The sequence below is a fragment of the Cherax quadricarinatus genome, chromosome 57, assembly GCF_038502225.1.
Source record: "Cherax quadricarinatus isolate ZL_2023a chromosome 57, ASM3850222v1, whole genome shotgun sequence".
In the NCBI taxonomy this organism is placed as follows: Eukaryota; Metazoa; Arthropoda; class Malacostraca; order Decapoda; family Parastacidae; genus Cherax; species Cherax quadricarinatus.
Genome location: NC_091348.1, coordinates 6,600,469 through 6,623,919, shown reverse-complemented (window position 1 = coordinate 6,623,919; position 23,451 = coordinate 6,600,469). Strand labels below are relative to the sequence as shown.

General features: G+C 40.2%; 1 protein-coding gene across 1 annotated transcript in view; it reads right to left on the bottom strand.

The window, feature by feature from the left end:
• LOC128693475 (juvenile hormone esterase-like) overlaps positions 1–23,451 on the bottom strand; it is a 179,984-nt gene that overhangs the window by 27,729 nt on the left and 128,804 nt on the right. The window contains exon 11 of the mRNA XM_070097319.1: positions 1,838–1,952. Within this exon, the coding sequence (XP_069953420.1) occupies positions 1,838–1,952 (115 nt within the window). The remainder of the gene's footprint in view (positions 1–1,837; positions 1,953–23,451) is intronic.

Sequence of the window (23,451 nt, the reverse complement as noted above, 5' to 3'; positions counted from 1 at the left end):
TCAGACCAAGAGCCTCTTCACCACGCCAAGGAGCCCCCCTTGAAGAGGATATTAATTAAAGATGCGGTCTATCATGTGTGGCAGAGTCGAATTTTTTCGTGGTAATTTGTATTCTAACTTACTGTCTTTGTAACCGAGAATTCTCTTGGCTTTGCTGCTCGCAGACAGACATTATTTTGTATACGGTCGTTCGTTGCTTATGACTGCTTCATGGTTCTTCTGTTTCAGCTAGTTTGTTTACAAACATTTCATAGTCATGTTTAGAATTACTATTTCCAAAAGGCACTACACTGTGTGTTAACTTTGAAATTCATCTTCCATTTCTTCCACCACTGTGCCAGTCAATCCAAGTCTGTGAATAATTTATTCAGTAACGTATTTCTGAGTTTCTTCCCCCATTTTTCTATATAAGTTTTTTTATATTTTACATGTTCATCCATTTCAAAATTATTTGAATATTATGAAAACTATTGTGTTATGGACCTGAAGATCTCAACTTTTAACATCTAGCTCCTCGGACATGTTTCTGCTCGGTACCACTCAGTGTTTCCTGTTGGTGAGCCAGTCTTACCAGGCATGACGTCTATCTTGTTTATTATACCTGGGGTATACCTGTAGAGTGTTTCGAGGGTCAACACCCCCGCGGCCCAGTCCATGACCAGGTCTCATGGTGGATCAGGACCTGATCAACCTGGCTGTTACTGCCTGCCTTTATTTTACCCAGCATTCTTTAATTCCTAATCGAAGTCTTTCTTGAAATCTAGTTTGGGCTTTTTTCTCCCAGCTTTTGTAATTATAACTGAAAAATTCAGTTAAATTTAACGCATCATCTTTTGTTATGAAATCCATATTTAGTTCCAGTTATTATAATATCTTCCAGAAATTTCACAATCTTCTCCCTAATAATTTTCCATTTTTTTTTACACAATATGTTGCAGTTGTATGGAACAGGAGGTAGGTTATTGAAAACAGTGAAGAGTTTTCACGAGGATAGTATGTAAAAGAAGGAAATTAAAAGTGAATATAGGAAAGAGTAACTTTGTCCATGGAAGCAAAGATGGGAATATATGAGACTATAGTTATATGGGTGTGAAGCATGGGTGGTGAATGCTGCAACAAGGAGAAGGCTGGAGGCAGTGGAGATGTCGTGTCTGAGGGCAATGTGTGGTGTGAATATAATGCATAGAATTCATAGTTTGGAAATTAAAAGGAGGTACGGGATTACCAAAACTATTATCCTGAGGAGAGGTTGTTGAGGTGGTTCAGACATGTAGAGAGGAAGGAAACAAAATAGAATGACTTCGAGAGTGTATCAATATGTAGTGGAGGGAAGGCGTGGTAGGGGTCGGCCTAGGAAAGGTTGGAAGGGGTAAAGGAGGTTTTGTGTACTAGGGGCTTGGACTTCCAGCAACCATGCGTGAGCGTGTTAGGAGCAAATGGAGACAAATGGTTTTTAGGACTTGATGTGCTGTTGGAGTGTGAGCAAGATAACATTTATGAAGGGATACAGGGAAACCGGCAGGCCGGACTTTATTCCTGGAGATGGGAAGTAAAGTGTCTGCACTCTGAAGGAGGGGTGTTAATGTACTAGTCGCGGTTTTGTCCTGTGATCTTAACTAGTTGTTCTGCCATCTAATCTGGATCATTTTTATTAATGTCTTTCTTTCCTTAGTCTGCAAAACTCACTTGGTGGGCGTGGGAAGCTCACCTGTTGGCGTGGGTTACTGGTTTGGTGGGCATGGGAAGTTCACTTGTTGGCGTGGGTTATTGGTTTGGTGGGCGTGGGAAGCTCACCTGTTGGCGTGGGTTACTGGTTCGGTGGGCGTGAAAAACTTACCTCAGAGTGCGAGTCCGGAACCATCGAGGGCTTAGAGTTGAGGTTCAGGTGGTAAGGGGCGGATGGTGTGGTAGGTGACCAGATGAAACCCAGAGAGTCGTCAGGTGTAGGGGACCTGCAACACATAAATATCTTAAGCTACTTCTTAGTGTATGTTACCTGGAGGGATATATATATATATATATATATATATATATATATATATATATATATATATATATATATATATATATATATATATATATATATATATATGTCGTGCCGAATAGGTAAAACTGGTCAATTAGCAAGAACTCATTTAAAATTAAGCCCTTTCTAAAATTTTCTCTTATACGTTTAAAGATATATTTTTTTCATTAATGTTAATGTAAAAATTTATAATTTTTCATCAAAAGAATCTTAGAAAACTTACCTAACCTTATTATAACAAGAACAATTTATTTTAGCCTAACACAACTAAATATATTTTAGATTTGTTTACAATAACTTAATAGTAAACAAACACAGTGAAATACATTTTCTTCGTTAGGTTCAGAATGATTTTGGCGAAATTATTGTATACACAAATTTTCGCTTGTCTTGTATGGTAAGATGAGCGTTGCTATTTAAGCCAAGATCGCAAGTTCTGACTATTCGGTACGATATATATATATATATATATATATATATATATATATATATATATATAGATATATATATATATATATATATATGTAATGTCGTGCCTAATAGGTAAAACTGGTCAATTAGCAAGAACTCATTTAAAATTAAGTCCTATCTAAAATTTTCTCTTAAACGTTTAAAGATATATTTTTCATTTATGTTAATGTAAAAATTTATAATTTTGCACCAAAAAAATCTTACAAAACTTACATAACCTTATTATAACAAGCTCAATTTATTTTAGCCTAATCCAACTAAATATATTTTAGATACGTTTACAATAATTTAATAATAAACAAACACAATGAAATATATTTTATTCGTTAGGTTCATAATGATTTTTGCGAAATTATTGCATACACAAATTTTAGCTTGTCTTGTATGGCAAGATGAGTGTTGCTATTTAAGCCAAAATCGCAAGTTTTACCTATTCGGCATGAGTTTCAGAGGAGAGAAATAAATGGGATTAGGTCAGGGGTTTGAAATAGAGTTAGAGCTAAAGAAGGAGTAGCAATAATGTTGAAGGATAAGCTATGGCAGGAAAAGAGGGACTATAAATGTATTAATTAAAGGATTATGTGGAGTAAAATAAAGATTGGATGTGAAAAGTGGGTTATAGTAAGCGTATATGCAGCTGGAGAAGGAAGAAGTGTAGAGGAGAGAGAGAGATTTTGGGAAATGTTGAGTGAATGTGTGAGGAGTTTTTGAACCAAGGGTGAGAGTACTTGTGGTTGGGGATTTCAATGCTAAAGTGGGAAAAATGTTGTGAAGGGAGTAGTAGGTAAATTTGGGGTGCCAGGGGTAAATGAAAATGGGGAGCCTTTAAATGAGCTATGTGAAGAAAGAGGTTTGGTAATAAGTAATATATATTTTATGAAAAAGAGGATAAATAAATATATAAGGTATGATATAGCACGTAATGAAAGTAGTTTGTTAGATTATGTATTGGTGGATAAAATGTTGTTGGATAGGCTCCAGGATGTGCACGTTTATAGAGGGGTAATTGATATATCGGATCATTATTTAGTTGTAGTTACAGTTAGAGTAAGAGGTAGATGGAATAAGAGGAAAATGACAACAACAAGAGGGAGGTGAAAGTGTATAAACTAAGGCAGGAGGAAGTTCGGCTGAGATATAAGCAACTATTGGCATAAAGGTGGGCTGGTGCAAGTATGAGTAGTGGGGGGGTTGAAGAGGGTTGGAATAGTTTTAGAAATGCAGCATTAGAATGTGGGGCAGAAGCTTGTGGTTATAGGAAGGTGGGTGCAAGAGGAAAGAGGAGTGATTGGTGGAATGAAGTAAAGGGCGTAATAAAAGAGAAAAAGGTAGCTTATGAGAGGTTTTTTACAAAGCAGAAGTGTAAAACGAAGAGTAGAGTACAAATATGGAGAGCAAAAGAAAGGTGAGAGTGGTGAGGGAGTGCAAAAGGAGAGCAGATGATAGAGTGGGAGAGGCACTGTCAAGAAATTTTAATGAAAATAAGAAAAATTTTTTGGAGTGAGTTAACGAAGTTAAGAAAGCCTAGGGAACGAATGGATATGTCAGTTAAAAACAGAGTAGGGGAGTTAGTAGATGGGGAGATGGAGGTAATGGGTAGATGGCAAGAATATTTTGAGGAACTTTTAAATGTCGACGAAGAAAGGGAGGTGGCAATTTCATGCACTGGGGGAGGTGCGTGAGGGAAGGTACCTAGGGATTGGCAGAGAGCATGTATAGTCCCTTTATATAAAGGAAAGGGGGACAAAAGAGATTGTAAAAATTTTAAAGGAATAAGTTTACTGAGCATACCAAGAAAAGTGTACGGTAGGATTATTATTGAAAAAATTAGAGGTAAGACAGAATGTAGGATTGCGGATGAGCAAGGACGTTTTAGAGTGGGTAGGGGATGTGTAGATCAAGTGTTTACATTGAAGCATATATGTGAACAGTATTTAGATAAAGGTAGAGAAGTCTTTATTGCATTTATGGATTTAGAAAAGGCATATGATAGGGTGGATAGGAGAGCAATGTTGCAGATGTTACAAGTATATGGAATAGGTGGTAAGTTACTAAATGCTGTTAAGATTTTTTATGATGATAGTGAGGCTCAGGTTAGGATGTGTAGAAGAGAGAGAGACTATTTCCCAGTAAAAGTAGGTCTTAGACAGGGATGTGTAATGTCACCATTGTTGTTCAATATATTTATAGATGGGGTTGTAAAAGAAGTAAATGCTAGGGTGTTAGGGAGAGGGGTGTGATTAAATTATGGGGAATCAAATACAAAATGGGAATTGACACAGTTACTTTTTGCTGATGATACTGTGCTTATGGGAGATTCTAAAGAAAAATTGCAAAGGTTAGTGGATGAGTTTGGGAGTGTGCGTAAAGGGAGAAGGTTGAAAGTGAACATAGAAAAGAGTAAGGTGATGAGGGTATCAAGTGATTTAGATAAAGAAAAATTGGATATCAAATTGGGGAGGAGGAGTATGGAAGAAGTGAATGTTTTCAGATATTTGGGAGTTGACGTGTAATTGGATGGATTTATGAAGGATGAGGTTAATCATAGAATTGATGTAGGAAAAAAGGTGAGTGGTGCATTGAGGTGTATGTGGAGACAAAAAAAAAACGTTATCTATGGAGGCAAAGAATGGAATGTATGAAAGTATAGTAGTACCAACACTCTTATATGGTTGTGAAGCTTGGGTTGTAAATGCTGCAGCGAGGAGGCGGTTGGAGGCAGTGGAGATATCCTGTCTAAGGGCAATGTGTGGTGTGAATATTATGCAGAAAATTCGGAGTGTGGAAATTAGGAGAAGGTGTGGAGTTAATAAAAGTATTAGTCAGAGGGCTGAAGAGGAGTTGTTGAGATGGTTTGGTCATTTAGAGAGAATGGTAATATTTAGTGAAGGAATTCAGGAAAACCGGTTATTTTTCTATAGCCCGACTTGAGTCCTGGAAACGGGAAGTATAATGCCTGCACTTTAAAGGAGAGGTTTGGGATACTGCCAGTTTGGAGGGATATGTTGTGCATCTTTATACGTATATGCTTCTAAATTGTTGTATTCTGAGCACCTCTGCAAAAACAGTGATTATGTGTGAGATGAAAGTGTCGAATGATGATGAAAGTATTTTCTTTTTGGGGATTTTCTTTCTTTTTTGGGACACCCTGCCTCGGTGGGAGATGGCCGACTTGTTGAAATATATATATATATATATATATATATATATATATATATATATATATATATATATATATATATATATATATATATAATATATAATATATAGGTAGTATATATATAGGTAGTAGGTTGGTAGACAGCAACCGCCCAGGGAGGTACTACCGTCCTGCCAAGTGAGTGTAAAACGAAAGCCTGTAATTGTTTTACATGATGGTAGGATTGCTGGTGTCCTTTTTTCTGTCTCATGAACATGCAAGATTTCAGGTACGTCTTGCTACTTCTACTTACACTTAGGTCACACTACACATACATGTACAAGCACATATATACACACCCCTCTGGGTTTTCTTCTATTTTCTTTCTAGTTCTTATTCTTGTTTATTTCCTCTTATCTCCATGGGGAAGTGGAACAGAATTCTTCCTCCGTAAGCCATGCGTGTTGTAAGAGGCGACTAAAATGCCGGGAGCAAGGGGCTAGTAACCTCTTCTCCTGTACATATTACTAAATGTAAAAGGAGAAACTTTCGTTTGTCCTTTTGGGCCACCCCGCCTTGGTGGGATACAGCCGGTGTGTTGAAAGAAAGAAAGATATATATTATATATATATATTATATATATATATATATATATATATATATATATATTATATATATATATATATATATATATATATATATACATATATATATGTCGTGCCGAATAGGCAGAACTTGCGATTTTGGCTTAAATAGCAACGCTCATCTTGCCATATAGGACAAGTGAAAATTTGTGTATGCAATAATTTCGCCAAAATCATTCTGAACCTAACGAAAAAATTATATTTCACTGTGTTTGTTTAGTATTAAATTACTGTAAACAAATCTAAAATATATTTAGTTGGGTTAGGCTAAAATAAATTGTTCTTGTTATAATAAAGTTAGGTAAGTTTTCTAAGATTCTTTTGGTGCAAAATTAAAAATTTTTACATTAACATTAATGAAAAATATATATCTTTAAACGTATAAGAGAAAATTCTATAAAGGACAATTTTTAATGAGTTCTTGCTAATTGGCCAGTTTTACATATTCGGCACGACATATATATATATATATATATATATATATATATATATATATATATATATATATATATATATATATATATATATATATATATATATATATGTCGTGCCGAATAGGCAGAACTTGCGATCTTGGCTTAAATAGCAACGCTCATCTTGCCATATAGGACAAGTGAAAATTTGTGTATGCAATAATTTCGCCAAAATCATTCCGAACCTAACGAAAAAATTATATTTCACTGTGTTTGTTTAGTATTAAATTACTGTAAACAAATCTAAAATATATTTAGTTGGGTTAGGCTAAAACAAATTGCTCTTGTTATAATAAGGTTAGGTAAGTTTTCTAAGATTGTTTTGGTGCAAAATTAAAAATTTTTATGTTAACATTAATGAAAAAAATGTCTTTAAACGTATAAGATAAAATTTCAGAAAAGACTTAATTTTAAATGAGTTCTTGCTAACTGACCAGTTTTACATATTCGGCACGACATATACATATATATATTGACAGCGCCTTGAACAGATGAAATATGAGTTACAGGAGCAGCGCTCAGTGACTGCCTCGATACACAAGTAACCCGCACATAAAAGAGAGAAGCTTATGACGACGTTTCGGTCCGACTTGGACCATTTACAAAGTCACACTAACCAGAAGTGGGGCAGGACGGCTATATATAGGCAGGAAGAGGTGGTGGTGGTAGTAGTAGTAGTAGTAGTAGTAGTAGTAGTAGTACAAGAATGGTATATAATACCGACAAGATGAAATTAAGACACATGTGCAATACCCAGGCATCCCTATCGTAGACGTTTCGCCATTCAGCCAGCCAATGGATGGCGAAACGTCCACAACAAAGGCAACCAGACGCCGCACATGTGTCTTAATTTCATCAGTAGTAGTAGTAGTAGTAGAAGAGGTAGTAGCAGTGGTAGTGGTAGAAGTGGGGAATAAGGAGGACGAGCCAGTCAAATACAAAGGAAGGGGAGCACTGCAAGAGAGCTAGGTGCCCACAGAGGGAGAGCAAGCGCACAGAGGTATGTGAAAGGGGAAGTGGTGAAATGAATGAAGAAGGAACAGAAACACGAGACAGAAGAGAGAAAGACAACCCAGAGGAGAAAAGGAAAGAGGAAAGGGGAAGAGGGAGAAGAAGAAAAAGAAAAAGAAAAAATGAGGAGTCAGGTTAAGTCACGGGTGTTCTGAAGTTTGGAGCATTTTACAATGTAGTGGGAAAGGAAGGCATCTACACAGACGAAGCCAGGGCTAAGGTTCATACAAGGAAAGTTGTGTATTAGAGAGGATTCAACTAGACGGCGACTGTTCGAGTTGGAAGTAGGGAAGACAGTTTTAGCAGAAGACCAGTCAATAGGATGGCTATGATCTCTGACGTGACAGAAAAGAGCATTGTTATTGTCGGCAAGCCTAACACTATTTTTGTGCTCCGTAAGTCTGTCAGAAAGAGATCGACCAGTTTCTCTGAAGTATTGAAGAGGACAGGAGGAGCAAGAAATAGAGTAGACACCAGGAACATCTGTTGAGGGAGGAGAGGTATGAACGAGATTAGTGCGAAGAGTGTTAGTCTGGCGGAAGGTAAGCTTGATGTCTAAGGGACGGAGAGAATTGTTGAGATTAGAAAGACCGGAAATGTAGGGAAGGCAGAGGATAGAAGAGTTCCCAGGAGTAGCAGAGGATAGAAGAGTTCCCAGGAGTAGAAAGTTTGGGAGAGAAGAAATTGCGTTTAGCACGTGAGAGGGCAGAGTCTATAAAATGGGAAGGGTAGCCAAGACGGGAAAACGAATTATGAAGAGTGGAAATTTCTGCTGGAAGGAACTGAGGATCACAGATGCGGAGGGCACGGAGAAAGAGGGAGATGAGAACGCTTTTCTTGACAGGGGAAGCATGATAGGAAAAGTAGTGAATGTACATGCCACTGTGCATAGGTTTTCGGTAAACGGAAAAGGAAAAAAACTGTATCTGAGCGGTGGACATGGACATCAAGGAAAGGAAGCAAGGAATTAGATTCCCATTCAGCTTTAAATTTAATGGAAGGGGCAAGATTATTAAGAGCTTCAAGAAAAGGTTGGAAGAGACTGGAGTCATGAGGCCACAGAGCAAAGATGTCATCCACATAGCGGAGCCAGAGTGAAGGTTGCACATCGAGGGTAGGAAGAAGAACAGTCTCGAAGTATTCCATGTAAAGATTAGCAAGGACAGGAGAGAGAGGAGAGCCCATAGCGACACCGAAGGTTTGAGAATAATATTTCTCTTGGAAGGAAAAGGAGTTAGAGTCTACACAGAGGCGGATAAGATCAAGAAAGACATCAGTAGGTATAGGGAGATGAAGAAACCCTTCAAGGGCCTTCTCTCTAAGGAAATCAAGGACATCATCAAGAGGGACATTGGTGAAGAGGGACTCAACGTCAAGACTAAGCATCTTACAGGTTGGGAGAGAGCGAACCCGTTCAATGAAGTCTTGAGAGTTACGGAGGTGGGCAGGAGAAAAAGTACCAAGAAAGGGAGTGAGGGTTTTGGCCAGCCAAGAAGCAAGAGAATAAGAGACAGAGCCTCTAGAGGATATGATAGGACGAAGCGGAATATCAGGTTTATGAGTTTTGGGAAGGCCATAGAAATAGGGAAGAGAGGGACAGATGACATGAAACCGTTGAACAAGGTCAAAGTCAGGAGGACAGAGGTCGGAGAGAGTCCTTAGTTTCTTATATACCATTCTTGTACTACTGCTACTACTACCACTACCACCACCTCCTCCTGCCTATATATAGCCGTCCTGCCCCACTTCTGGTTAGTGTGACTTTGTAAATGGTCCAAGTCGGACCGAAACGTCGTCGTAAGCTTCTCTCTTTTATGTGCGGGTTATTTGTGTATCGTTCCAGTCACGGTATTGTGCCTTTTTGTTATTTATTCAGTGACTGCCTGCTAGTTCGCGCAGCAGACTACTGTATCGTCTCTTATCTTATATTTACAGTTTTTCCGTTGTAACCTAACTTAGAAATGGGCTGCAAACTATGTGGTGACGTGTACTTAGCTCAGTGGTGACGTGTACTTAGCTCAGTGGTGACGTGTACTTAGCTCTGTGAAGACCTGTTTGTGTGCTCTTGAGTGGTGACCTGTACTTTGAGTGCTGACCTGTACTTAACTCTGTGAAGAAGTGTCTTGTTTGCTCCCGTGGACTGAACCAAGATGCCCTCCATCGAGCAACTTTACCAGCAACTTAAGGAAGAATTGAGGACAGCAAAGATGGAGATACGGCGACTGACCGAAGAAAACAAGAGGATTCGTAGTAGTCCTCCTGTTTCGAGTCCTCAGGTCAAGAAGGGATCGTGGTCAGTGGTTGGACAGCAGGGGACGACGAAGTTGACGATCAAGAAGACGAATGGAAAGCCAGAAACGATGAAGAAGAAAGAGACTGCTGTGGAAACTCCTGTGGAAACCTCCAACGCATTCTCGGTGCTACCCGACGAATGTGAGTCTACTACTGGGATCGTCACGACGAACGACAACAAGGAAGGTAAGAATATTGTTGTTGTTGGGGATAGCCAGGTTAGATACATGGATAGGGCATTCTGCTTGAAGGACAGGAGTAGGAGACAAAGGGTATGCTTTCCTGGGGCTGGGATGGAGGACATTGTTAGCCGGCTTGACAACATCATGAACGGTAATGGGATCAATCCTATTATTTGCCTCAGTGCTGGAGGCAATGATGTTGGCAAGCGTAGAAGTGAGGATTTAGTTAGAAAGTTCAGGACAGCTATAGACATGATTAGGAAGAAGGGGGGGGCGCCCTGTTATATGTGGCATTTTGCCAAGAAGAGGTGTTGGTAATGAATGGTTGTCCAGAGCAATTGGTATTAATTGTTGGCTGGATAAACACTGTAAGGATAATGCAGTACCATTCATTGACAACTGGGACAACTTCTATGGCCGAAATGACATGTATGCCAGGGATGGGGTTCACTTATCCAGGGCAGGTGTGGGTTTTCTTGCTAACTCAGTTGAGGGGGTTGTTAGGACTTTAAACTAGGATTAGTTAGAGGTATGGGTTTTTGCAGGAAAACTGTGAAGTTGCAGGGTAGTAATATGAGTACTAGGAGAACTAGTAATAGGCAAAATGAGGTGGATATTGGAAAGCCAGTGGCACTAATTGACAAGGACAGTAATAGGTTTAGTGGAATAATAGAAAAAAGCAGGAAGGGTAAAGAGAGAGGAGGGTCATTAAAAGTTTATTACACAAATAGTCGCAGTGCTAGGAATAAGATGGGCGAGTTGAGACTAGTTGCTAGTGCAGGTAACATAGATGTATTTGCCATTACTGAGACGTGGTTTAATTCAAAAAGTCGGGACATGCCTGCAGAATGTCACATTCAGGGTTTTAAATTGTTCCAAGTAGATAGAAGTATCGGGAAGGGGGGTGGGGTGGCATTGTATGTCCGAGATCGCTTGAACTGTTGCATAAAAACGGGTATTAAGTCTGAAGTAACACATACAGAGTCTGTTTGGATAGAATTTTCAGAGGGGCATGAAAAATTAATTTTAGGTGTGATATACCGTCCCCCAAATTTAGATAGGGACCAAGGGAGACTACTATGGGAGGAAATTGTTAGGGCCACAAGGCACGATAATGTAGTAATTCTAGGAGACTTTAACTTTAGTCATATTGATTGGAATTTCTTGACTGGGAATTTAGAATCATACGATTTCTTAGAAGTAGTTCAGGATTGTTACCTACAAGGGGAAATAACCTGCTTGACTTAGTTCTGGCAAACAATGAATCCCTTGTTAATAATTTAGAAGTTTCAGAGGAACTGGGTGCTAGCGACCACAAATCAATTACATTTAGAATTGAATGGAAGTATGATAGTAGGGATAACTCAGTAACAGTCCCAGATTTTCGCTTAGCAGATTACGATGGGCTTAGAGAACACTTATCATCTGTTGACTGGGGTAACGAAGAGAGCTATCAATATGACAGTTTTCTGAACACAATACATGCTGCTCAAAGAACGTTTATCCCTTATAAGGAAATTAGATCAAATAGAAATGACCCAAAATGGATGAATAATAGGCTGAAATATCTACTAGGGCATAAGAAAGGAATTCATAGGCGTATCAAAAGAGGCGAGGGTCATCTTATGAATCAGTATATTGACATTAAGAGGGACATTAAAAAGGGGATAAGAAAAGCTAAAAGGGACTATGAAATTAAAGTTGCTAGGGATTCTAAAACTAATCCAAAAAGTTTTTTCCAGGTATATAGAACAAAAGTCAGAGATAAGATAGGTCCCCTTAAAAATAACTATGGGCTTCTTACTGACAAAGAGAATGAAATGTGCTCGATTTTAAATAATTATTTTCTCTCGGTTTTTACACAGGAAGACACTAATAATATTCCGGTAATTAATTTTTATAGTGGATCAGAAGAAGATAAATTATGTAACATCACAGTCACTAGTGAAATGGTTGTGAAGCAGATAGACCGACTGAAGCAAAATAAGTCACCGGGTCCTGATGAGGTTTTTTCAAGGGTTCTTAAGGAATGCAAAATGGAAGTCTGTGAACCATTAACTAATATTTTTAATTTATCTCTTCAAACAGGTGTAGTGTCTGATATGTGGAAGATGGCTAATGTAATTCCTATTTTTAAAACAGGGGACAAGTCGTTACCGTCAAATTACCGCCCAATAAGCCTGACCTCAATTGTAGGCAAGTTGCTAGAGTCAATTATAGCTGAGATTATAAGAAGCCATCTCGATAAGCATAGCTTGATTAATGATACTCAGCATGGATTCACAAGAGGCCGGTCTTGTCTAACTAATTTATTAACTTTCTTCAGTAAAGCTTTTGAGGCTGTTGACCACGATAAAGAATTTGATATTGTTTACTTAGATTTTAGTAAGGCATTTGATAGAGTTCCGCACCAAAGACTGTTGAAGAAAGTAGCAGCTCATGGCATTGGGGGGAGGGTGCTCTCGTGGATCGAGTCATGGCTCACAGACAGGAAGCAGAGAGTGACCATAAATGGGGTTAAATCCGAGTGGGGATCAGTAACAAGTGGCGTTCCACAGGGATCAGTCTTGGGCCCGTTGTTGTTTATAATATATATCAATGATCTTGATGAAGGAATTGCTAGTGATATGAGCAAATTCGCCGATGACACGAAGATAGGTAGGATAATTGATTCAAACGTAGATGTTAGGGAACTTCAGGAGGATTTAGACAAACTCTACTCTTGGTCAGAAAAGTGGCAGATGCAGTTCAATGTGGATAAATGCAAGGTTCTGAAGCTCGGGAGTGTCTATAACCCTAGCACTTATAAGTTAAATAATGTAGAACTTAGCCATACAGATTGCGAAAAGGACTTGGGGGTTATGGTAAGCAGCAACCTTAAACCAAGACAGCAATGCCTAAGCGTACGTAATAAGGCAAATACATTACTGGGATTTATATCAAGAAGTGTAAGCAACAGAAGTCCAGAGGTCATACTGCAGCTTTATACATCATTAGTAAGGCCTCACCTAGATTATGCAGCTCAATTCTGGTCTCCATATTACAGAATGGACATAAATTCGTTAGAAAACATTCAGCGTAGGATGACTAAATTAATACATAGCATTAGAAATCTTCCTTATGAAGAAAGATTGAAGACTCTTAAGTTACATTCACTTGTTAGACGAAGAATGAGGGGTGGTGACGTGTACTTAGCTCAGTGGTGACGTGTACTTTCAGTGGTGACGTGTACTTTGAGTGGTGACGTGTACTTAGCTCAGTGAAGACCTGTTTGTGTGCTCTTGAGTGGTGACCTGTACTTTGAGTGCTGACCTGTACTTAACTCTGTGAAGAAGTGTCTTGTTTGCTCCCGTGGACTGAACCAAGATGCCCTCCATCGAGCAACTTTACCAGCAACTTAAGGAAGAATTGAGGGCAGCGAAGATGGAGATACGGCGATTGACCGAGGAAAACAAGAGGATTCGTAGTAGTCCTCCTGTTTCGAGTCCTCAGGTCAAGAAGGGATCGTGGTCAGTGGTTGGACAGCAGGGGACGACGAAGTTGACGATCAAGAAGACGAATGGAAAGCCAGAAACGATGAAGAAGAAAGAGACTGCTGTGGAAACTCCCGTGGAAACCTCCAACGCATTCTCGGTGCTACCCGACGAATGTGAGTCTACTACTGGGATCGTCACGACGAACGACAACAAGGAAGGTAAGAATATTGTTGTTGTTGGGGATAGCCAGGTTAGATACATGGATAGGGCATTCTGCTTGAAGGACAGGAGTAGGAGACAAAGGGTATGCTTTCCTGGGGCTGGGATGGAGGACATTGTTAGCCGGCTTGACAACATCATGAACGGTAATGGGATCAATCCTATTATTTGCCTCAGTGCTGGAGGCAATGATGTAGGCAAGCGTAGAAGTGAGGATTTAGTTAGAAAGTTCAGGACAGCTATAGACATGATTAGGAAGAAGGGGGGGCGCCCTGTTATATGTGGCATTTTGCCAAGAAGAGGTGTTGGTAATGAATGGTTGTCCAGAGCAATTGGTATTAATTGTTGGCTGGATAAACACTGTAAGGATAATGCAGTACCATTCATTGACAACTGGGACAACTTCTATGGCCGAAATGACATGTATGCCAGGGATGGGGTTCACTTATCCAGGGCAGGTGTGGGTTTTCTTGCTAACTCAGTTGAGGGGGTTGTTAGGACTTTAAACTAGGATTAGTTAGAGGTATGGGTTTAGAAATGATTAATAATGAATATGGATATATTGACTTATGCTCTGATATTAAGAATCTTAATAGTAACTGTCATGGAGTAACTCTGGGTAATGATAATTTCAGAAATTGTGTAAAAACAAAGATGAATAGGAAAAATGTGCAGAAGAAAAAACATATGATGGTATTTTATGCTAACAGTCGAAGTGCAAGAAATAAAATTAATGAACTACGTTTGGTAGCATGTGCTGGGAACTTTGATATCATTGCATTAACTGAAACGTGGTATGATTTAAAGAGTCGGGATATGACTGCTGAGTGTAATATTCAGGGATTTAAGTTATTCAATGTGGATAGATGTAATGGGAAGGGGGGAGGAGTTGCATTGTATGTTCGAGAAAATATTAATTGTTGCATAAAAAAAGGTATAAAAATAGATGGAGCAGTAACAGAGTCTGTTTGGGTAGAGTTCGTGGAGGGTCAAGAAAAACTAATTCTAGGTGTAATATACCGACCTCCAGGCTTGGATCACGATAGAGGGAGACTTCTTTGGGACGAAATTGTTAGGGCTTCTGGACACAGTAACGTAGTCATAGTAGGGGACTTTAACTTTAGCCAAATTGACTGGAATTCTTTGACAGGTAATCTAGAGTCCAGTGACTTCATGGAAACAGTTCAGGACTGTTTTCTGAAACAGAGTGTAACTGAACCTACCAGGGGTAATAATTTGCTAGACCTAGTCTTGTCAAATAAGGAAACACTCGTGAATAATCTGGAGATCACTGAAGAGCTTGGCGCAAGTGATCACAAATCCATCACCTTTAGCATTAATTGGGAATGCAAGAATAATGATAATACAGTAAAAATCCCCGATTTTCGTTCTGCCGATTATAATGGACTTAGGGAACATCTGTCTAATCTTGATTGGGGTTATCTAGCTAATGATTTTATTGACGATAATCATACTTATGAATATGAAGGGATCTGCTTTTATGATTGTTTTCTTAATAATGTACACAGTGCCCAGAGTATATACATTCCCCAGAGAGAAATTAGGTCTAATAATAACGATCCCAAATGGGTTAACAGGAGGCTAAAGCATCTATTAGGGGAGAAAAGGGGAATTTATAGGCGCATCAGAAGAGGAGAGGTTAACCTTACTGACCAATATGTTCAGCTTAAAAGAGAAGTAAAAAAGGCGATTAGAAAGGCTAAACGTGACTATGAAATTAGAGTTGCTAATGAATCAAAGACTAATCCAAAGGGGTTCTTTCAAGTGTATAGGACGAAGGTGAAGGAAAAAGTAGGACCTCTGAAATCTGGGAATGGACAGCTGACGGATAATGAACTGGAAATGTGTTCCTTATTTAATGACTATTTTTTGTCAGTTTTTACACAGGAAGATGTAAATGAGATTCCAGTAATTAACAATTATTTAGTTCCTGATGAATTTAAGTTAACTAATATTACTGTCACGAGGGACATGGTTATTAAACAGATAGACAAACTGAAACAAAATAAGTCCCCGGGACCCGATGAGTTGTTTTCAAGGGTACTTAAGGAATGCAAGATGGAGCTTAGTCAGCCATTAACGAGTGTATTCAATGCGTCCATCCTTACCAGTGTTGTGCCAGAGATGTGGAAGATGGCTAATGTGGTTCCTATATTCAAATCAGGGGATAAGTCCACTCCTTCAAATTACCGTCCAATAAGCCTGACATCTATAGTGGGCAAGTTATTAGAATCAATTATAGCTGACATTATCAGAAGTCACCTTGAAGAGCATAACTTGATAAATGAATCTCAGCATGGATTCACGAGAGGTCGTTCCTGCCTGACAAACTTACTGACGTTCTTCAATAGAACATTTGAGGCAGTTGACAGTGATAAGGAATATGATATTGTTTATTTGGATTTTAGTAAAGCCTTCGACAGAGTACCTCACAAGAGACTCTTAAGAAAAGTGGCAGCTCATGGTATAGGAGGTAAAGTTCTAGCATGGATTGAGGCATGGCTTACCAATAGAAAGCAGAGAGTTACCATTAATGGAGTGAAATCTGAATGGGGATTAGTCACTAGTGGCGTTCCACAAGGATCAGTTTTAGGCCCTCTCTTGTTCATAATTTACATTAATGACCTTGATGAAGGGATTACTAGTGACATGAGTAAGTTTGCTGATGATACAAAGATAGGCCGTATAATTCACTCTGAGGAGGATATCAATGAACTCCAGGACGATTTGAACAAATTAATGTCTTGGTCTGAGAAATGGCAGATGAAGTTTAATGTGGATAAGTGTAAGGTACTTGCCCTTGGTAATGAAAATAACCCTCGAAGCTATAATCTAGGTGAAGTAGAGCTTGGTCATACAGAATGTGAAAAAGACTTGGGAGTCATGGTAAGCAGAAATCTAAAGCCAAGACAGCAGTGCCTCAGTGTGCGCAACAAGGCCAACAGATTACTTGGATTTATCTCAAGAAGTATAAGTAACAGAAGTCCAAAAGTTATTTTACAGCTCTATACATCACTAGTGAGGCCTCATTTAGATTATGCTGCTCAGTTTTGGTCCCCTTACTACAGGATGGACATAGACTCATTAGAGAACATACAGAGAAGAATGACTAAAATGATTTACTGTGTAAGGAACCTCCCGTATGAAGATAGACTTAAAGCCTTAAATCTCCACTCTCTGGAGAGGCGTAGAATGAGGGGAGATATCATTGAAGTGTATAAGTGGATGACGGGCATAAACAAGGGAGACATTAATAAAGTACTGAGGGTGTCGAACCAGGTAAGAACCAGGAATAATGGATTTAAGTTGGATAAATTTAGATTTAGAAAGGACATAGGTAAGTACTGGTTTTCTAACAGAGTTGTAGATGCGTGGAACAGTCTTCCCAGTGGGGTGATAGAGGCTAGGACCTTGGGTAGCTTTAAGAAGAGACTGGACAAATATATGAGCGGGAGGGGCTGGGTTTGATTGGTGTTGGGGGGTGCGGGAGTTGTTTCTTGAGTAGCTTTAGGTAGATGTCGTTTTGATAAGGACCTGCCTCGTATGGGCCAGTAGGCCTTCTGCAGTGTTCCTACATTCTTATGTTCTTATGTTCTTATGTTCTTATGTTCTTATGATATCTCTCCAAGAGAGAACCCGCAGTAATGGATTTAAATTAGATAAGTTTAGATTTAGAAAGGACATAGGAAAGTATTGGTTTGGAAATAGGGTAGTTGATGAGTGGAACAGTCTACCTAGTTGGGTTATTGAGGCTAGGACTTTGGGTAGTTTCAAATTTAGGTTGGATTAGTTATGTAACATCACAGTCACTAGTGAAATGGTTGTGAAGCAGATAGATAGACTGAAGCAAAATAAGTCACCGGGTCCTGATGAGGTTTTTTCAAGGGTTCTAAAGGAATGCAAAATGGAAGTCTGTGAACCATTAACTAATATTTTTAATTTATCTCTTCAAACAGGTGCAGTGTCTGATATGTGGAAGATGGCTAATGTAATTCCTATTTTTAAAACAGGGGACAAGTCGTTACCGTCAAATTACCGCCCAATAAGCCTGACCTCAATTGTAGGCAAATTACTAGAGTCAATTATAGCTGAGATTATAAGAAGCCATCTCGATAAGCATAGCTTGATTAATGATACTCAGCATGGATTCACAAGAGGCCGGTCTTGTCTAACTAATTTATTAACTTTCTTCAGTAAAGCTTTTGAGGCTGTTGACCACGATAAAGAATTTGATATTATTTACTTAGATTTTAGTAAGGCATTTGATAGAGTTCCGCACCAAAGACTGTTGAAGAAAGTAGCAGCTCATGGCATTGGGGGAAGGGTGCTCTCGTGGATCGAATCATGGCTCACAGACAGGAAGCAAAGAGTGTCCATAAATGGGGTTAAATCCGAGTGGGGATCAGTAACAAGTGGCGTTCCACAGGGATCAGTCTTGGGCCCGTTGTTGTTTATAATATATATCAATGATCTTGGAAATAAATGGTATAAAATACCGACACAATGGAAATATAAACACAAATGCAGTATAATGTGATCCTTTATTGACAACGTTTCACCCACGCAGTGGGCTTTTTCAAGTCACACACGGATCTACCTGGGGTTGTTGTTGTTGTTGTTGTTAAAGATTCGCCGGTATTTTCCCGGCCCGGGCCCTTCCAAGTGGTGGCCCGGCACTGGCTCCCTGTCTAGGGAGTGTCTGAGACCTAAGTCTCCCATGGGAGGAGGCACAAGTACCCCCCTCATCTTGTAAGGTACAAACTCGGGCTCTGGCACCAACCATGCCCTAGAAGGGCAATGCATGGTGTCGATCGTGCTAGCGCTGTGCTCTCCTGTGTGGAGTGTCGTGTGTTGGTGTTCATTTTCATTCATGTTGATTCGCAGGTCCTTCTGGCCCAGGTCTTCTCCAGATGGTGACCCGGCAGTGGCCCCCCGGGTGGGGGGTGACGATAATCATCTTTCTTCTTTCTTGGCCCTCCGGTTGGAGGATGTCGTCTTCTTCTATCTTGCGCAGAGGCAGCAGTTACAGGGTTGATTGGAGCCACACCCCAGCTTTAGCGGACAGCAAAGTGCTGGGTGAATGGTCATGGATAGTCGTGCTAGACGAGGGTACCGTCTTCAAGGTCCCTATTCTGAAGCATCCTGAATTTCCTCTTTGAGGTGTACTTGACTTCCACAAGGTGTTGGGTGTTGGCAGTGAGTAGTCTGGTCATGTCTTCAGTGGTGTATGTAGCAGTTTGGTCGTAGGTATACTTGACTGTTCCGTCCTGGAGGTGATGATGGATTTCTGAAGACAGCATTGTGTTCTTATACTCCTTGGTTGTATAGAAGTATACGCCCTTCAGATATCGGACCCGTTGTGGTGCAGCAGTGTCAGTGACAGTGGCACCGTGAGGTGCATCCGCAGTGTCTTGTGTTTTTGCTTTCTTGGCTGGTGGCTGAACTGGTGAAGGCGAGATTTCCGACTGGTCAGTTGCTCTAGCAGTGGATGAAAGCGGTAGTGGACTCTCATTGGTGGGTTTTGCCGACGTCTCAGAGGTCTCTGATTGGTCCATCTCTGTGTCTAGTGGAGGTTGTGACAGCGGTGGAGCAGCGGTGATGCTGGTAATATTTGCAGTAGATTTTAGGATCTCAGTGGAAGGTGGTGATGCAGGGAATGTGAGGCCAGGCATATTATTTAGTTTGAAAAGTTCATTGATGGTGGTGTTGAAGGAACCAGGCTCAGCTGCATTCTGTACATGAGCATACATAATGCAACAAAGAATCTTGGTGGAGTCGGCAGTAGGTGCTGGCAGGGAAGTGGTGGGAGCAGCTTGCGTGGAAGGTACGGGAGTATTTATAGTTCAGAACGTTGAGGTCAGGTGAAGATTGCTGCATCAGATGATCTACCGGGTGGGGTTATAGAGTCTTGGGTAGCTAGGCGGGGATATTGGACAAGTTGTGAGTAGACCTTCTGCAGTGTTCTATGTTCTTATGTGGGATAGCGATGAAGAAGTTTCTTGGCGAGTGGTTCAGCTATGTTATAGAAGCCATTGTTCTGGTTGAAATTGTTGGTTATAGAGATAAACGATGATTCCAGGATTCTTCTGTATTGAGTGTTGTCTTCTGTGGCTATAAGTCTTGAGTTTCTGTAGTTAATTAAATGGTTGTGTGAATTGCGATGTTGTACACAGGCATTCCTTGTATCGTCAGTCCTGCTTGCATATTGGTGTTCTGAAATACGTGTTTGGAGGTCTCTTGATGTTTCGCCCACATATAATTTGTTGCAGTCATTACAAGGGATTATGTATACCCCTGCAGAGGATGGAGGCTTGTCCTGTCTACTACTGGTGATGTCCTTGATGGTCGTGGTTGTGGAGGTAGATACTTGGAATGATGTTTTGGCAAAGATGTTGGAAACATGTTTGGCAATGGAGTTGGTGGGAAGGACTATGTATCTCTTCTCGGCAGTGTCTTCTCTGGGTGTGTTGAAGATGTTTAATGCTCGCCGTCTGCAGTCTCTGATGAAGTGACGAGGATAGAACACTGCAGAAGGTCTACTCACAACTTGTCCAATATCCCCGCCTAGCTACCCAAGACTCTATAACCCCACCCGGTAGATCATCTGATGCAGCAATCTTCACCTGACCTCAACGTTCTGAACTATAAATACTCCCGTACCTTCCAACCCCAGGTAGATCCGTGTGTGACTTGAAAAAGCCCACTGCGTGGGTGAAACGTTGTCAATAAAGGATCACATTATACTGCATTTGTGTTTATATTTCCATCAATGATCTTGATGAAGGAATTACTAGTGATATGAGCAAATTCGCCGATGACACGAAGATAGGTAGGATAATTGATTCAAACGTAGATGTTAGGGAACTTCAGGAGGATTTAGACAAACTCTACTCTTGGTCAGAAAAGTGGCAGATGCAGTTCAATGTACATAAATGCAAGGTTCTGAAGCTCGGGAGTGTCCATAATCCTAGCACTTATAAGTTAAATAATGTAGAACTTAACCATACAGATTGCGAAAAGGACTTGGGGGTTATGGTAAGCAGCAACCTTAAACCAAGACAGCAATGCCTAAGCGTACGTAATAAGGCAAATAGATTACTGGGATTTATATCAAGAAGTGTAAGCAACAGAAGTCCAGAGGTCATACTGCAGCTTTATACATCATTAGTAAGGCCTCACCTAGATTATGCAGCTCAATTCTGGTCTCCATATTACAGAATGGACATAAATTCGTTAGAAAACATTCAGCGTAGGATGACTAAATTAATACATAGCATTAGAAATCTTCCTTATGAAGAAAGATTGAAGACTCTTAAGTTACATTCACTTGTTAGACGAAGAATGAGGGGAGACCTGATCGAAGTGTATAAGTGGAAGATAGGTATTAATAGGGGGGATATTAACAAGGTCTTGAGGATATCTCTCCAAGAGAGAACCCGCAGTAATGGATTTAAATTAGATAAGTTTAGATTTAGAAAGGACATAGGAAAGTATTGGTTTGGAAATAGGGTAGTAGATGAGTGGAACAGTCTACCTAGTTGGGTTATTGAGGCTAGGACTTTGGGTAGTTTCAAATTTAGGTTGGATAAATACATGAGTGGGATAGGTTGGATTTGAGTGGGACTTGCACATCAGAGCTTATTTCTTGGGTAGCATTGAAAATTGGGTAGGTCAAATGCTTGTTAGTGGGATGAATTGTAAAGGACCTGCCTAGTATGGGCCAACAGGCCTGCTGCAGTGTTCCTCCTTTCTTATGTTCTTATGTTCTTATGTTCTTATGAGTGGGAGGGGTTGGATTTGAGTGGGACTTGCACATCAGAGCTTATTTCTTGGGTAGCATTGAAAATTGGGTAGGTCAAATGTTTGTTAGTGAGATGAATTGTAAAGGACCTGCCTAGTATGGGCCAACAGGCCTGCTGCAGTGTTCCTCCTTTCTTATGTTCTTATGTTCTTATGTGACACAGTTATTAGAGGGACGAGTTGTATCATTGGGCCACAGATGACATAAGAACATAAGAAAGGAGGAACACTGCAGCAGGCCTGTTGGCCCATACTAGGCAGGTCCTTTACAATTCATCCCACTAACAAACATTTGACCAACCCAATTTTCAATGCCACCCAAGAAACAAGCTCCGATGTGCAAGTCCCACTCAAATCCAACCCCTCCCACTCATGTACTTATCCAACCTAAATTTGAAACTACCCAAAGTCCTAGCCTCAATAACCCAACTAGGTAGACTGTTCCACTCATCAACTACCCTATTTCCAAACCAATACTTTCCTATGTCCTTAAAAACCTTTAAACAACTCAGGGAATTGGCGCTCAGAAGACCTGAAGACCTGAAGACCTGTTTGTGTGCTCTTGAGTGCTGACCTATACTTGGCTCTGTGAAGAAGTGTCTTGTTTGCTCCCGTGGACTGAACCAAGATGCCCTCCATCGAGCAGCTTTACCAGCAGCTTAAGGAGGAATTGAGGGCAGCGAAGATGGAGATACGGCGACTGACCGAGGAAAACAAGAGGATTCGTAGTAGTCCTCCTGTTTCGAGTCCTCAGGTCAAGAAGGGATCGTGGTCAGTGGTTGGACAGCAGGGGACGACGAAGTTGACGATCAAGAAGACGAATGGAAAGCCAGAAACGATGAAGAAGAAAGAGACTGCTGTGGAAACTCCCGTGGAAACCTCCAACGCATTCTCGGTGCTACCCGACGAATGTGAGTCTACTACTGGGATCGTCACGACGAACGACAACAAGGAAGGTAAGAATATTGTTGTTGTTGGGGATAGCCAGGTTAGATACATGGATAGGGCATTCTGCTTGAAGGACAGGAGTAGGAGACAAAGGGTATGCTTTCCTGGGGCTGGGATGGAGGACATTGTTAGCCGGCTTGACAACATCATGAACGGTAATGGGATCAATCCTATTATTTGCCTCAGTGCTGGAGGCAATGATGTAGGCAAGCGTAGAAGTGAGGATTTAGTTAGGAAGTTCAGGACAGCTATAGACATGATTAGGAAGAAGGGGGGGCGCCCTGTTATATGTGGCATTTTGCCAAGAAGAGGTGTTGGTAATGAATGGTTGTCCAGAGCAATTGGTATTAATTGTTGGCTGGATAAACACTGTAAGGATAATGCAGTACCATTCATTGACAACTGGGACAACTTCTATGGCCGAAATGACATGTATGCCAGGGATGGGGTTCACTTATCCAGGGCAGGTGTGGGTTTTCTTGCTAACTCAGTTGAGGGGGTTGTTAGGACTTTAAACTAGGATTAGTTAGAGGTATGGGTTTAGAAATGATTAATAATGAGTATGGATATATTGACTTATGCTCTGATATTAAGAATCTTAATGGTAACTGTCATGGAGTAACTCTGGGTAATGATAATTTCAGAAATTGTGTAAAAACAAAGATGAATAGGAAAAATGTGCAGAAGAAAAAACATATGATGGTATTTTATGCTAACAGTCGAAGTGCAAGAAATAAAATTAATGAACT